Genomic DNA, 13,867 nt, shown 5'->3' with positions numbered 1-13,867 from the left:
AGGTCTACTTAGCAATGCCTAGTCTTTACTTTACCGACCGATATGCTCGGACGGTACCTCAACAAGTAAACATGCATTCATATCCACATTCTCTATATATCGATACAACCAACACTGGTGTCCCTGTTTTGTGGTGAATAGAATCGAACCTGGTTTTCATTACTGCCCTGTGTCCCGTCGCCAGGGCTTTATGATACAAATGAACAACAACGCTGACAGATCTTTTATATATCCAATATTGAGCCCACATTATCCAGCCAAACAGCCTGCCCATGCAACTCCGCTCAATGCGGAGTGTTTTTGTCGGATGAACCGTAATTATACATGCTAGAGAAAATGTGACGTCTATCCCTTATATGCAAGATATGCCCAAAACAAGACGACCATCCACGTAACCCTCCACGTCGACACGCCTATCTCTCGGAGCACCCGACTGATTGTTGTCCTGGACCGCTGAGAGGCCGCCTTCCAGGTCAAACGAGGCTTTCCCGTCCCATAGAAATCGTCTTTGAAGATTTCGATCTTTGGAGCACGGTGTCCCCAGCCCTGCTTTTTATGCTTGGTCTTTGGGGGTGGCAAAGGCGGGAGGGAGCTATTCGCGTGGAGTGACCCACTTCTAGTCCGTGACGACGAGTTGGTGAGATATCGAGATCCAGATGACGCCGAGGTCGACCGCATGTTATAATTGCCTTCGTCTTCTACCTTCTCTTTAAATGTAGGGAGGATGCTGCTGTTCGACACCTCTGCCTCCAGACCGAACGGGGTGAGATTAAGAACTGGGACAAGGAATGATCTGATGCTGATTGCGACAAGGCTTACGAAGATAAAGCCGACGTACTTCGCATAGGTCGCGAGCTGATTTGGCAACAGACACAGGTGGGTCTGTAAAGTCTTCTCGGGTGCACCAGGAAGAGGCTTTCCGTTGGCGTCAACGGGGTTGTACAAGCTGACCATGAGGAAGCCAGGGGTGGGGACTCCCATCGCCATGCTTATACTCTTCACCGTAATTTCTCGCACATTTTCCTTTTGAGGAGAGTGTACAAGCTCGCAGTAGTCGTGGTCGTCGCCAGAAAAGACGTGTACGATGTTGCCGATATCCTTGACAAGCTTGACAGAGTCCTCCTCGCTCAGAACGTTCTGATACTGGTAACCGCCAGAAACCGAGATTGCATTCCGATGGTCTGGTATGACAGGTCCCTTTTGTCCCTTTGGCGGTTTGGCCGGGGGCCAGTGCTCCCGATACGGGCCGCAGGGAGTTCCAGGATCTCTATACAACGGCACGTGGGTGAGAAGGATGGTAGGAAAGTCAGGACCCTCTTCGCCCGGCGCAATGGTCGGCACATTGTCCATGTTTGCAGTGTCCAGCTCCTCGACCAAGTGATTGTAAGCTAATCCTTCCACGTCACCCCTCCAAAAGCGCAGTTCTTTTTCCACAGCCTTTCTCTTGGTGAATTTGACATCTTTAAGGAAGATGTCTGTCGGCGTGTGTATGGGCCTTAAATCGGTTTGACCAGCCTGCTTCGACGAGCTTGCGCTCAACGACAGGCTGTCAACAGAGACGATGGAGTGGTTTCCAATCACATCTACGCGATTCACGTCTCCGAAGAAGGAAGCGAAGCGCTCCCTAACCGACACTTTGACCTGGTCTCCGAAGCCCAGATCATGATTGCCCGGCAAGCTTGCGACCAGCTTCCGGCCCCTCTGCCAGTTGCCAGCCTTCGTTCCGCCAAGCTTTGCCCAGTCATTGAAGAAGATGTCGCCAAATCGTTCGTACTCATCCAACCAGAACTTTTCGCCATAATATTCATTCCACTTTTGCACATATGGGCGCTCGTTCTTGGGCCGACGTGCGGATGCCCAATCGGGGTCTTTCCAGTCGCTCTTTCCAGTTTTCCACTCCCGTCCGCCGTCGAAAAGGTCGCCCAAGAAGAACAGGGAGTCGGGCCGTAATTGAGATTGGAGTTGGGTGAAGCCTCTCCGGAGATAGTTATCCGTTATAAGTATGGTAAGGTCCGACAGAGGCCACGGTCTGCCAGGGTAGGAATGAGGGTCAATGATCTGAGGGTCAGCGACGAGAACAAGACGGTGAGGGTTCGTTCCGGAAGGCTGCCCATTGTCAGTATCATGCGCTCCCACGTCAATGGTGTCCAACTTACCCAATCCTCCCAATTGCTCCATCTACAGTCGGCAACCCTACTGCTGAAAACCCAACGCTCACCCCAGAGCAGTATGAGCATCCACATTAGCACCAAGAGATGTGGAAAGCTGAAAAGACGGCGCGCGGTGAAGTTTTGGCGCAGTTGCCAGCCGGCCTTCCATAACATGTTGGTCGTCAAACGTCGTCCGCGAGTCTGCCAATAAGCCAAGATGGTTCGCAGTAGTTGTGTTGCAGCGTGGATAACAGGTCTGAGGCGGGCGCGGAAACCGCCTTCATCTTGTTGGAAGGGCAAGGATCCCGCCGATTTGCCCTTGTATGCGTACCCATTGCTGTGAGGCGAAGCCATCATGTCGTAATGCGCTCGCCTGCCATTCCCCTGCGACGCTCCCTTTTTCGGATTATCGGATTACAATGGCGGTACAAATCCAGTCAAACGTATATCTAAGCTTGCTTATATGGGTGTGTATCGGTAGGATTGCGGTTTTTTCGCAGCTCTTGCACGATCGTCTCGTTCGTTAAGAATAGCCGGGGGTTGGTCGGTCTCGAATGGGGGGTTATGGTACCAGGCCGGCGGAAGCGAAGGAAGTAAGGGAAGGTTGTCTAGTACTGTTTCGGGAGAAACAAATAGAGGTGGAAAAAAAAAAAGAAATCAATGGAAACACAAGAAAAATGATCGAATGTCGCTCGGTGAAAGGCTGCCGGGCGCCTGCGTCGGAGAGCTGGTAAAACGAACAGATCACAGGAAATACGTAGATAGGAGAGAAGACGCGTGGCGACAATAAAGGTAAGGTGCAGGAGATGCGTCGCTGTCGAATTCACGAATCACGATATGAGCACGGGATGGCCCTGGCAGCTTGGGGTCCTAGCCAGGCCCCCGCTGGGGAACCGAACTTAGGACGGGCACTGGAAACATTGCTGGAAGAAGCACCAGCATAAGTGGCATGGCCCACTATAGATCGGAAAGGGAAGCTAGCTCCACACTGACGCTCGATTTAGGGGGTTTGGCCTAACCCGCAAGAGCAAAGCGCTTGGCGACGAGGCTCATAATTCAGCTTCTCCGCTGAACATTCCGAGCGCATCATATTCCCCCCCTTTGTGTGCTTAGTCTAGACCCGTGAATCTCTGAGGGGCACCCCTGCCTGACCAGTTTGGCTAGGCAGCGCCGCTTCTCCAACATCAGTCAAAGGGCTTCCGAATCCTTCAGGAAGCACTTTTCGATTAGCTATGACGTCTTTCCCACAGCTGCTGACCACCCAAGCTTAGAAATCAGGACAGTTCAAGTGAAGTGAGCCCTCAAGCAGGATTTGCCCATCAAGCGGCAAATTGATAAATAAAAAGTCAATAATCTGATGAATTACATATAAATTGCACATTCACGGTTTGAGATGGTTAAGCTAGGAAAATACCTCCAGTAATTGTAAAACAACGAATCATAATACAAGTAACAAAAGACTGTCCTGAAAAAAAACACATCAGAAATGGAACAATTCGAATTCCACCCCGCAACCTCCGTCCCGAGCCGCACCTGGACCGAACTGGAGCCCGGAGTGGACGAGATGGTTCTAAACGCCGACCCATCCACCGGCCGGCGCACGACCCTCCAACGCTGGGCCCCCGGCGCCGCTAACCGCCAGCCCATCTTCGTCCACGATTATGTCGAGGAGATTTACCTCACCGAGGGCGACCTTTATGATGTCCGCCTCGGCCAGGGCTGGGAGAAAGGCGCCTACGCATACCGCAAACCCGGCATGGAACACGGACCATTCAGGAGTGAGAAGGGATGCCTCATGTTTATCCTTTGTATACCCGTTTCTGCAGATGGGAAGGAAAAGAAGGCTTGATATTCCTGGGATATGATACCGCCGATTTCCAGTAAGAGCCCAGGCTTATTTGCCGTGGAGCTGGAGCCTTGGAACTGGGGGGACTTGACGTTAGTACAACGTGACGCGGCTTAGGTAATCTCGTAATACCAGCAGATGAAGCCATCACCACTCTCTCGCCCAAATTGCCAACCTCCTCACAGCACTAGTAGGAGATTAGAAACTGCCGCTGCGCCCATCTCAACTATCGATGCCCTCACCGTGAGCCGAGAAAATTCCTGACCGGTCCGAGACATCGCCCGTCCACCTAATCAACCAGCACGGTACTTTTTTTTGGAGCCTACGCCCTCGTGACCTTCCTGGATACTACTCCCTTTCAGCCGGCTACCGAGGGGAGGTTGCTGCAATATTGGGAGTGAACATGCCATCTCGTACTATCCATTGGCGTGTGCTATCTACGGTAGAAAAGGGGTGTGATCCGTTGGACCATCTGTGTGGGTGCAACAATCTCCTCCCTTGACCACCCTCCGCCCCTCCCCCGATCACAAGAGATCCATGAAACGCCTAATTTACACACCGCCAGTCCATCACTTCAAATCTTGATTCCGGACACATCACGCTGCTCCTCCCCCACGGAGCCCGTCATCACCATGGCGATAGCTTTTCAACCCCCCCGAGGAAGTTCGTCTGACAGCCATCTTGGACCCCCAACACGACGGTCACACGTGGACATCCACAACTTCTCCATGGCATACTTATATTGGTGGAATCAAAACCTTGTACACGTAACGGTGCTGACCCTAAAGATAGGGTACCATTAAGCTCCCCCCTCACGATGCAAGATAAGGTAAGGTCCGGAGCCCACCGCCATCAAGCCGCTCTGGGAATATGGAGGAAGCCTCCCGAGATTCCACCCCCCTCCCCTCCACCGTCTACACACTTACTTTTAAAACGGTACCGGAACGAACCTGGCGAACACTTGCCGTCTTCCGTTATAGGCAGTATGATGCGCCGCAGGCCGTCAACAAGCGTGACTAAACCGGCTGGTCCTGAGGTTTGGTCCTTGGGCCCCCTCGGGGGAATTGGACGAAACGAAACCGAGCAAGCTGTCACGAGACTCTCCTGCAGAAGCCCATCATTTTGAGAGGGGTGGCTACCGGACCGAAGGCGTAATTCATGCATCTACGATGCCAGATGTATTTCTGTCTCACCCCCTTTCCTCTGCCCTCTTAAGGCGCTCAAACCCATGTAGATACAGATGGGTGACGTGGACAGTTCACCCTAATGCTCGTTCAAAAGTAAACATTCTATTCCTGCCCTGCCGCATGTTGCTGGCCGAGGAGAAGCTCTGAAAGAACGACATGGGACCTTGTGTGGTCCCGAGAGAGAGAGAAAAAAGAACCACCACTAGCGTCATGGATGCGAACCCCCCCCTTCCAACATCTATCCAACCATGGAACAAAAAAGTGTGATCAGATCAACAATCACTAGAAGAAACGAAATAATGTGGTATATGTCGCGGAGAAAAGGATACCGAGTTCTAGAAGACCCAGCTGAAGGACTCTTTGACTTCAAACTGGACGGAGTGCCTGTTACAAACTGGTTAGCGTGTGCGTCTCGACAGGGGCATACGGAAGTCAGTTACTTAATGTCAGCGGAGGAAGCACCAATCATGATTTTAAAGGTTCCCTCCTCGGCAATCCATCCCGGGACCGACGTGTCGTAGTAACCCACGGCGTACTTGTCCAGGAAGATGTGGAGGTGCTTCGTCTCTCCGGCTTCGAGGAACACTTTCTCAAAGGCGACAAGCTCCTTCTCCGGGCGGGGTAGTCTTGACTTGTCATCCCGCACATAGATCTGAACAGCTTCGGAGCCAGCCACAGAGCCAATGTTACTAACTGCAAAGACAATCTCAATAGTGCCTCGGGCTGTTAGCGTCTTTGTGCTGATCGATGGGCGTCCATACTCGAAAGTGGTGTAGGACAGGCCGTGACCGAAAGGGAACAAGGGCTCGATTAGTGCTCTTTCATAGTGACGATAGCCAATGTAAATTCCTTCGCCGTAGTTGACCTTTAGGTTTTCGCCAGGCCAGTTGTTATACGCAGGCGTATCCTGGATGCGTTTAGGGAAAGTAGACTACCATGTATTAGTAAAACTTCTATGGCTGTCAAACACATTACTTACCGGGAGCTTTCCGCTGGGGTTCTTGATTCCAAAAAGAACATCAGCGAGTGCATTCCCAGCTTCTTGTCCCTGGTACCATCCCTGAATGATGGTGGGAACTTGGTCAACCCAAGGCATGGTCACGGGTGTGCCGGATTGGTTGACAACGACAGTGCGGGCATTTGCCTTCACCACTGCTTCGATGAGCCGGTCCTGACTCCCGTCGGATGGGAGGTCCATAGTTTGTCTGTCGTATCCTTCAGATTCCCATTCCGCGTCAAGGCCAACGATCACAACAGCAACATCTGCGGCCTTGGCGGCGTCAACAGCTTCCTGGAGGAAGTCGATCTGATCCTCCTCTTTGAAGCCAATTCGGCAGCCTCCGTACTTGTGCGTGATACCAAACTGCTTCTGCTTGGCAATTGGTCGCAGTTCGTTGGTCATCTCAACCTTGAGCTCCACCGACTTGCCCGCTTCCATGTCGACGTCGACCAGGTAGTCCACTGAGCCGTCAAACATAGCCTCGCCCTCTTCAGTCCAGTCCCACAAGTCCAAAGCGAGCTTGCCGTTGACGTACAGTTTACCGGGTCCTACGCTCATGAAGCTAACGGTGTGCTTGCCAGTAGTCTTTGATGTCAAGTAAGTCGTGGCAATAGCGGACCACTCGGGTCCAACTTCGTTGAGCGGGGCAGAATCCCAAAGGAACAAATCGGTGTTTGTGCGTCTCTGTATGACGACCGGCTCTCCCTCGAATTTATCTCCAGCGAACCATTCGATGCCTACACCAGGCTTTCCTGATTTTTCAGTGCAATACGGCGATGCAACTGGCAACCATTTGTAAATGTGACATCCTTGCGCGAAAGTCACCTTCTGTTCGGACACAGCACGAATGCTTTCAAGAGGAATCGTTCTGTAGTAGGGGTTCAAGCTGGCACTTCCTCCTCCACCGGCGATGGCTCGGTTTGCATTGGGACCGATCACAGCAACCTTGGTTGTTTTTGGGTTGAGAGGTAGGATAGCGCCGTCGTTCTTCAAGAGGGTCAAGCCTTCAGCACCTGCGTTGCGGATAAGATTTCTCGTCGACTCTCGGTTGTCCTCCCTCTCTGATTGCTCGGCAGACATGTCATCGCCTTTCAGGCGCTCTACCAATGTGAGTACATTCTCAGCGGCACGGTCAATATCCTCCTGGGATAGTTTGCCCTCGTTGATCGCCTCAATGACTTTGTCAAATCGCCACTTTGGGGAATAGGGGAACTCAATATCACACCCCGCACTGATTGATTCAACCGTCGAGTTAAGGCCACCCCAATCAGAGACGACGGTTCTAGAGCAGATTATTATATGGATAACACAGAATAACAAGATGTTTACTTACCCATCATATCCCCATTCACCTCGCAGAATATCTTTGAGTGTGAAGTTGTTCATGTCCGCATGGACACCATTGATCAAATTGTATGAGGACATCAACGCCCAGGGGTTGGCCTCACGAACGGCGATTTCAAAAGGTCGGAGATAGATCTCACGAAGTGGCCGCTCCTGTATGAGAGAGTCGATTGTCAACCTATGGGTTTCCTGCTCGTTGCCCACATAATCTGCCGCATGTTAGCAATTCTGCTTAATCAAGATCGCTGGGCCGGTACGAACGCTTGATCGTAGCTGCCACTCCTTTCTCCTGTAATCCACGAATATACTGAGCAGCCAGCTTTCCGGTTAGAAGGGGGTCCTCTGAGAATGATTCGAAGTTGCGCCCGCCAAGAGGATGACGGTGCATGCAGACCGTTGGCGCAAGGAGAACGTTGGCAGACCTAGCCTTGGTCTCGTCAGCCAGGTGCTGGCCGACTTCGTAGAGCAGCTCCTTGTTCCATGTGGCTGCCAGAGAAACGCCGCAAGGGAAAAGGGCAGCCTGTCCCCCCGTCAGTAATTTGATACTATCAGCATAATAGTTTGTTCAAACCTTGGTTCCTCCGACGAAAATGCCTCCGCGAGCACCATTGGGTCCGTCTGATGTTTTAACTGCGGGAATGTTCTTGGATGGGATGGTTTTCGTTCTCCAGAAGTCTGCGGCTGTAAGTAGCGAGACCTTGACAAGGGTTAGTGTCAATCCCCCACGTGTAAGCAGCCACTAGGTTGATCGAACCTTCTCTTCGAGTGTTAGCTGCCCCAATTTCTTCCGTGCAGCAGTTCTTGTGTCCTTCATCAACTGCTGCACCTTTTGTTCAGGGGTATATGGCGGAGAAAACTCCGTGTTGGGTGTTGAATTGGTCATTTCGGTCTCAGGGGGTGATGCTGGTGATTCAACCTCATGATACTCGGACTGAGAAACCAGACTACTCATTTTGGCGACTGAGTGCGGTTTTTCTTTCTGAAAGACAGTAACAGATTCCCTTAAAACAAAGAAAGAATGTATTTTGCAATAAACACCTCTGTTTAGCCAAGTGATGGTGGGTTAAAGTGCTGGTTCGTGGCGAGGCATCCACGTGGTTGAGCGTCAGCCCAGTGTGTGACGGCAGAAAAATGGTACTGAGCAAACGAAAGGCTGAGGGTTTACTTCTTTAAACCCCGAAAGTCGTCTATCTGTCGACCTGGCTAAGTCGCAAATTGGCTCTTGATTTGGCGTTGACGAGATGGGGAGGGTTAGGTACAGGGACGGTGGTGGATTCATGTAAGACTTATATTAGGCCTGAGGTGTGTGCAAGTGCTCGCCAGTGGCCGACCTTTAACCGGTGCAAATGAATGATGATCACTGGACACAAAGGCAATATGGGCTAACGAACGGCAGAGAGCAAATAAGGAACGAAGCGATAGGGAAGGGCTGGAGGGGGTGGGCAATAAAGTGCACCATGTAAGAAAAGATACCGTAGAGCTCGACGTATGAGGAATAGGATGTCGTGACGGAGGGTGACTTTCACCCAGGTAAATAGCAAACGGAAGCTCAATTGGCAACCTATCGACTCTTTGAGGGCATTTCTCCGTCCGTTAATACTGGAAACGGGACACCTGGTGGTGCATGGCAACATTAGCAACTGGGATGGGGAGATCTCCCATCACCAAACCAGGGCATCAAAGTCGAGTCGTCTGCAGGTGAGGAGTGCCGCGAAGCCGCCAAGAGCGAGGGGAGTGGAGATATTGGAGCTGCTTTGAGTCGTATCACTTGACATCTGCTACCCGGTCATGCTCTCCCATGCTAGGTTCATGCCTGCCCTCCGGTGGTGCTGAGCCTTTGATTACCGCTTTCTGGGCGATATAGCCACATCGGTAGGAACGGACCGTTTGAGCGGTTGAAGCTAGGCAGGTCGAAAGGAGCGCGTTGGGGTTGGTTGTTGGGGGAGTGCATTAAACTGGCTGACAACTGCCTGAGAATTTCTTGGGTGAGTGGGGGGATTAGGGCCATCGCCTGCTTGTTTTTTAATTCCCTGGGTACTTCAGGGGGTGACGTTAGCCATATTCTATCCATTTGGGTGTCCAAGACCGTTTTGCTGTGACCTTTTTTAGTATAGCAACGTACCTGGCTGCCACATTCGCAACATCACCAAGCGTTGCCACAAAAGATACTAATGGAACCACAGTTGGTAGCCCAAAATGGAAAGGCGCAGTGAAATCGAAGTCCAACTTTCTCGAAGCCATCGCCCCTGTTGATCTCTTTGAAACCTTTTGCACGGTGGCAACTCCCTTCTGATATTTCACGCACTCCCGCTGCACATGCATAGAAGAGTCACTATTGACTTCGTCTTATCGCTACTCAGATCCAGAGGAAAGCCGCTGTCTACTGTAGGCAACCAAGATCTCAGCTCGGCATGCCCACAGTCGTTCCACATGTTAATCCCCACACACGCCAGGACGGGACCCCCGGCTGGCCGGATCCCATCGCCGTGTATTTGAAGTTTCAAGGATACTCGGGCAGGCTAGCCTTCGTCGCAATTGTCCGATAATTACCCACGACGGTTTCATAAGAGCGTATTGATGCCCTGCTGATGGTACTGAATGAATGACCACGCTGCTAGTAGAAGAAGCTCTTGTATGAATAGGGCCAGCTGACAGAACATCTTCGTCTGACGAGTGCATTTGCTGATTGCACTGCTTCCTGGTCTCTCACAGAACCAATAGCAAAGAAGCAGCAGGCATTGCAATGCGGTAGGCAACGCCTTCCGACGGCCCTACGTCGCAAAGGATCCTAGCTAGCATGCTGTACCTTGGCTCTCTGCCCGTAACTTCGCTACACTAATACGAGATTATGATAGTGGTTATGTGCACGACAGATAACCTGGCTGCCAGGGTATCCGTCAAGCTTCCAGAATCCGTAACGGATCGGCATGCTGCGCAGTTGAGTGGTGAGAGATATAAATGATTGCACTTGGCCACTTCGAAGCTCATCGACGTGGCGGCGCTGTCGAGAAAACAACATCCAGTAGGATAGGGCGGAGGGGGCTGCATACGGCTCACAGGAGGATATCGAGATCCACGGTGGCTTTTCCTGCGTTAACCCCGGGGATCGATGATGAAAGACCCAGATGACGGCACGGCGGCCCGGGTTACCCTAACGGCTCCGTCGGATTGGCTGGCCGGAAAGAAAATGCCAGGGCGACGGTAAGGGTGTGGGGTCCGAATTCCGAGTCCCAGAGAGACGGCATTTGAGCCTGTACTGTCCGTAATTACGTTGTACTGTGAGTTTGCTTACAGTTTGCTGGCCATTTGATCCCCAGCAGGACCCTACTGAGAAGTTTAGTCTGAGCCCTGGATCTGCCATCGACTCCGATTATTGCAAAGTCGAAGGGGCTTTGGCGTGGCAATAGATTACATCCGTGATGCGGCAGCTAGGATTCATCGATTCGATCAGTCAAGGCTCGGTTGAAAGTGCATCGACCAACCAATGCTTGCGATAGAAATAAAGAGGATGCAATGACACGTCGCGAGCCACAGAAGCTAAATTGATAACAATGACCAACCTCGCCTTTGACATGCCATCTGCCGGTCTAAGTTTACTATTGCAGGAGGTACGGTGAATTCAGTTTCCGTGAACCAGAAGCCAGTCCATGAGCCTCCGTTATCTGGCACAGGAAAACGGCAGAGATGATCATTTTCGCAGGCAGGATGCCCCATGAAGAAATTGGAGGGTCCACTCGAGGTCGGTGTCATGCTTGACGGTGCCTGACGACGGCTTGGCAAAGTGCGGCCCCGAGGTAAGCAGCAATAATATGGTGCATCTTATTCTGAGGCTGGCGCATGTCGAACATATTGGGTCAAGGCAACATATGGCCGAATACTTCAATGATAAGTTGTTTGGGCTATTTTCGCTTGATGCACATGGTTGAGCTGCATCATGGGTCAGCGGAGGGTTGCCGCTGCATCGTGCCCCTTTCATCAAAGGGATGAATGAAGCCTCAGAAAGAGGTCGATAATAGAGTTCGTCCATTTTCTCTGCTTGTCAGTTTGCATCTCAGGTGAGCAACGGATGTGCGTTCCAGGAACCGGTTCAGCCAGCCATTTCCATGGTGATAGTTCGTCCCATTTGATACAACACAGAATGACAGGTAACGGTTGCTCCGCCCCCGTTGGAACTTCACATGCAAACTCGACCACGATAAGTGATATAAGAAGCTTGAAACCTATCTCTTGGATTAGCCGGGCCGGTAACTCAGTATTCTATAACCCACCGAAGCAGGGTGGCTGGGCGCACGAAGCATCGCGGGAGGAGATCATAGGTGACTTGCATTTTGGGGAAGGTGCTTACTGCGACTGCTACCGTGCCCCACAATTCACTATTCCTCCCTTCCAACCTCAAGCCCGTGACCATGAGGAGAAATCAAGGGAAAATAAAGCAGGAGCATCCGGATGCTTGAATAAGGCGCGGACAGCATGGGAGGAACGACCGCAGGTTGCATTTGTTACTTCTATGCCTAAGTTGTCCGATTTGCCGGCCGGAGGTTTTCCTCTGCGGTTCCTTCCTTGGGCATGTTCCGGGTTACTTTTAGTGCCTTCCATCGAAAATCTTTGGTACTTCTTTCCAAGCAAAGACCCCCAAACCCGCCTTATGGGGCTTTCAAAATAATTTCTGGGAGATATTTGAATTTGTGTCTCACTCATTTCGGCCCTACATTCCTTGGTGTCGTCTTCGGATTCGATTCTGATCGCTTCCGTGAAGAGAAACATTCTCCCACCTCCCAGCCCCGCGTCCAGGAGGACTTCGTAATTATTACGAAAGTTTATCCAAGCATTTTCCGCATGTCAACAAACGGGCGTCGGCGCTCTTCAGCTTCTCTAGCATATCTTCCCTTTTCATCTAAGTGCTTGTACAGGGCAGCCTGGGCTACATTGACCTATGCTAATTACGGGAATGGTCCTTGTTGCCTGATCTTCTCACAATCTCATCCTTGCCCGGTGAACCGCGTTGGACTCGCACGCTTCTCGGCCACCACGCAATCGGGTGGCCCAGTTCTCCCCGGAAGCTATTCTTTACCACCGGCAGCCGTCCGTTTTGCTCCTTAACAAGAATTGGCCTCTCACCGTTGCCGCTTCCGATTGCCGGTTATCCTGTCCCATAACCGGGACAGCGTCCTCAGTGAACCTGATCACCCTTGTTTTTTTTTCACACCACTATCCTTCATGAATAGTCTGGAAAATACATATCGACATAGTCAGCCACTTATAATCCGTTTTGAATTGTCCGAACACCTGCACGCCGGAAAACCTGCAGTAGCTGATGCTACGACACTGCAGCACAATAACACCACCACACCACATTCATGTTCCGTCGCACCCCGAAGAGTAGATTTTGCATGTTTCCGAGAAAATCGAACTCTTGCTGCAATCTTCCAATAATCAATCCCGCAGCGGTGTTGTCTTGGCTTCGGACCGGGGTGTGATTGATCTGCACCATTCGTCCAGGTCATTCAGCTTATTCCCGCATGGCGCTGCACTACCAGCCATGTTTGAATACGAAATGCAGGTTCGGGAGCCGCAAGCTCTCGGAAGAGAGACTCATAGTATGACAAATGACGAGGCCCAATGTCGCGAGAAGCATCAGGACGAGCAACAACCATCAGCAGACCTGTATGCATCAGAAGCAGTCGATGAAGGGACACCGGCTTCAAACACAGGATCATCGGCCCAAGAACCGACTACACCAAACAAACAAGGCATTGTTAGAAGTTTTTGGAAAGAACATGTCAGCGTTGTAGTTGACTTCGATACATGTCGCGACCACTTGGGTATGTACCAAGAGCATTCCTTCTGTCATTATCCATCTACCCAAGTGGGGTCTCGCCTTGTAAGAATGTCGAGATTAGGTTCGGAAGACAGCTCCGCATCTTCTCCTCCTTCATGTAACCTTGTCCCGGTTTCACGGGAAGGATCTGTAATGGTGAAGGGCATAGATGCTCGGAGGACCCCTAGCCCATTGAATGAGCCTGGCGACCCCTTGCTGTTTTACGGCTCTTGGGTGCAATATCTTGGTCAGGGAATAATTGCTTGGAAGATTAATGCGCCCATGTCTCTAAACCAAGAAACGCTCTCGGTTTGATTACATTGAACAAGTGTTTATCAAAGTCCTCCGTCCGGCACAGTGGAAGTCTTGCGTGTCCAAAATCCTGTTCAGTCCAGATAGTGGCATACGAAGTTACATCGTAATCACGCGAATGACCGTTGGACATATTCCGAACGCGCCTCTGGCCAGTTGCCAAGGTTTTTAAGTCTTCAATCATTCTGATTGTTCAGGCAAACAGATCCT

General features: G+C 51.3%; 3 protein-coding genes across 3 annotated transcripts; 1 reads left to right on the top strand and 2 right to left on the bottom strand.

Moving 5' to 3' along the window:
• Positions 1-345: 345 nt before the first annotated feature.
• On the bottom strand, positions 346-2,507 carry CTRU02_209766 (manganese ion homeostasis; the record flags this gene model as incomplete). Its single annotated transcript, XM_036720583.1, has 2 exons — positions 346-2,106; positions 2,157-2,507. 2 exons carry the CDS (start codon positions 2,505-2,507, stop codon positions 346-348), a joined length of 2,112 nt encoding a protein of 703 aa, XP_036587423.1.
• A 1,129-nt stretch (positions 2,508-3,636) lies between these two features.
• On the top strand, positions 3,637-3,999 carry CTRU02_209765 (cupin 2 domain-containing protein; the record flags this gene model as incomplete). Its single annotated transcript, XM_036720582.1, has 1 exon — positions 3,637-3,999. One exon carries the CDS (start codon positions 3,637-3,639, stop codon positions 3,997-3,999), a length of 363 nt encoding a protein of 120 aa, XP_036587422.1.
• A 1,519-nt stretch (positions 4,000-5,518) lies between these two features.
• Positions 5,519-8,479, bottom strand: CTRU02_209764 (glycoside hydrolase family 3 domain protein; the record flags this gene model as incomplete). Its single annotated transcript, XM_036720581.2, has 7 exons — positions 5,519-5,567; positions 5,624-6,114; positions 6,163-7,465; positions 7,517-7,736; positions 7,789-8,047; positions 8,099-8,224; positions 8,282-8,479. 7 exons carry the CDS (start codon positions 8,477-8,479, stop codon positions 5,519-5,521), a joined length of 2,646 nt encoding a protein of 881 aa, XP_036587421.2.
• Positions 8,480-13,867: the final 5,388 nt, after the last annotated feature.

The sequence above is a fragment of the Colletotrichum truncatum genome, assembly GCF_014235925.2.
Source record: "Colletotrichum truncatum strain CMES1059 chromosome Unknown Contig_0006, whole genome shotgun sequence".
Taxonomy (NCBI): domain Eukaryota; kingdom Fungi; phylum Ascomycota; class Sordariomycetes; order Glomerellales; family Glomerellaceae; genus Colletotrichum; species Colletotrichum truncatum.
The sequence above is the reverse complement of the archived record's forward strand: the minus strand, read 5'-3'. Positions and strand labels throughout refer to the sequence as shown.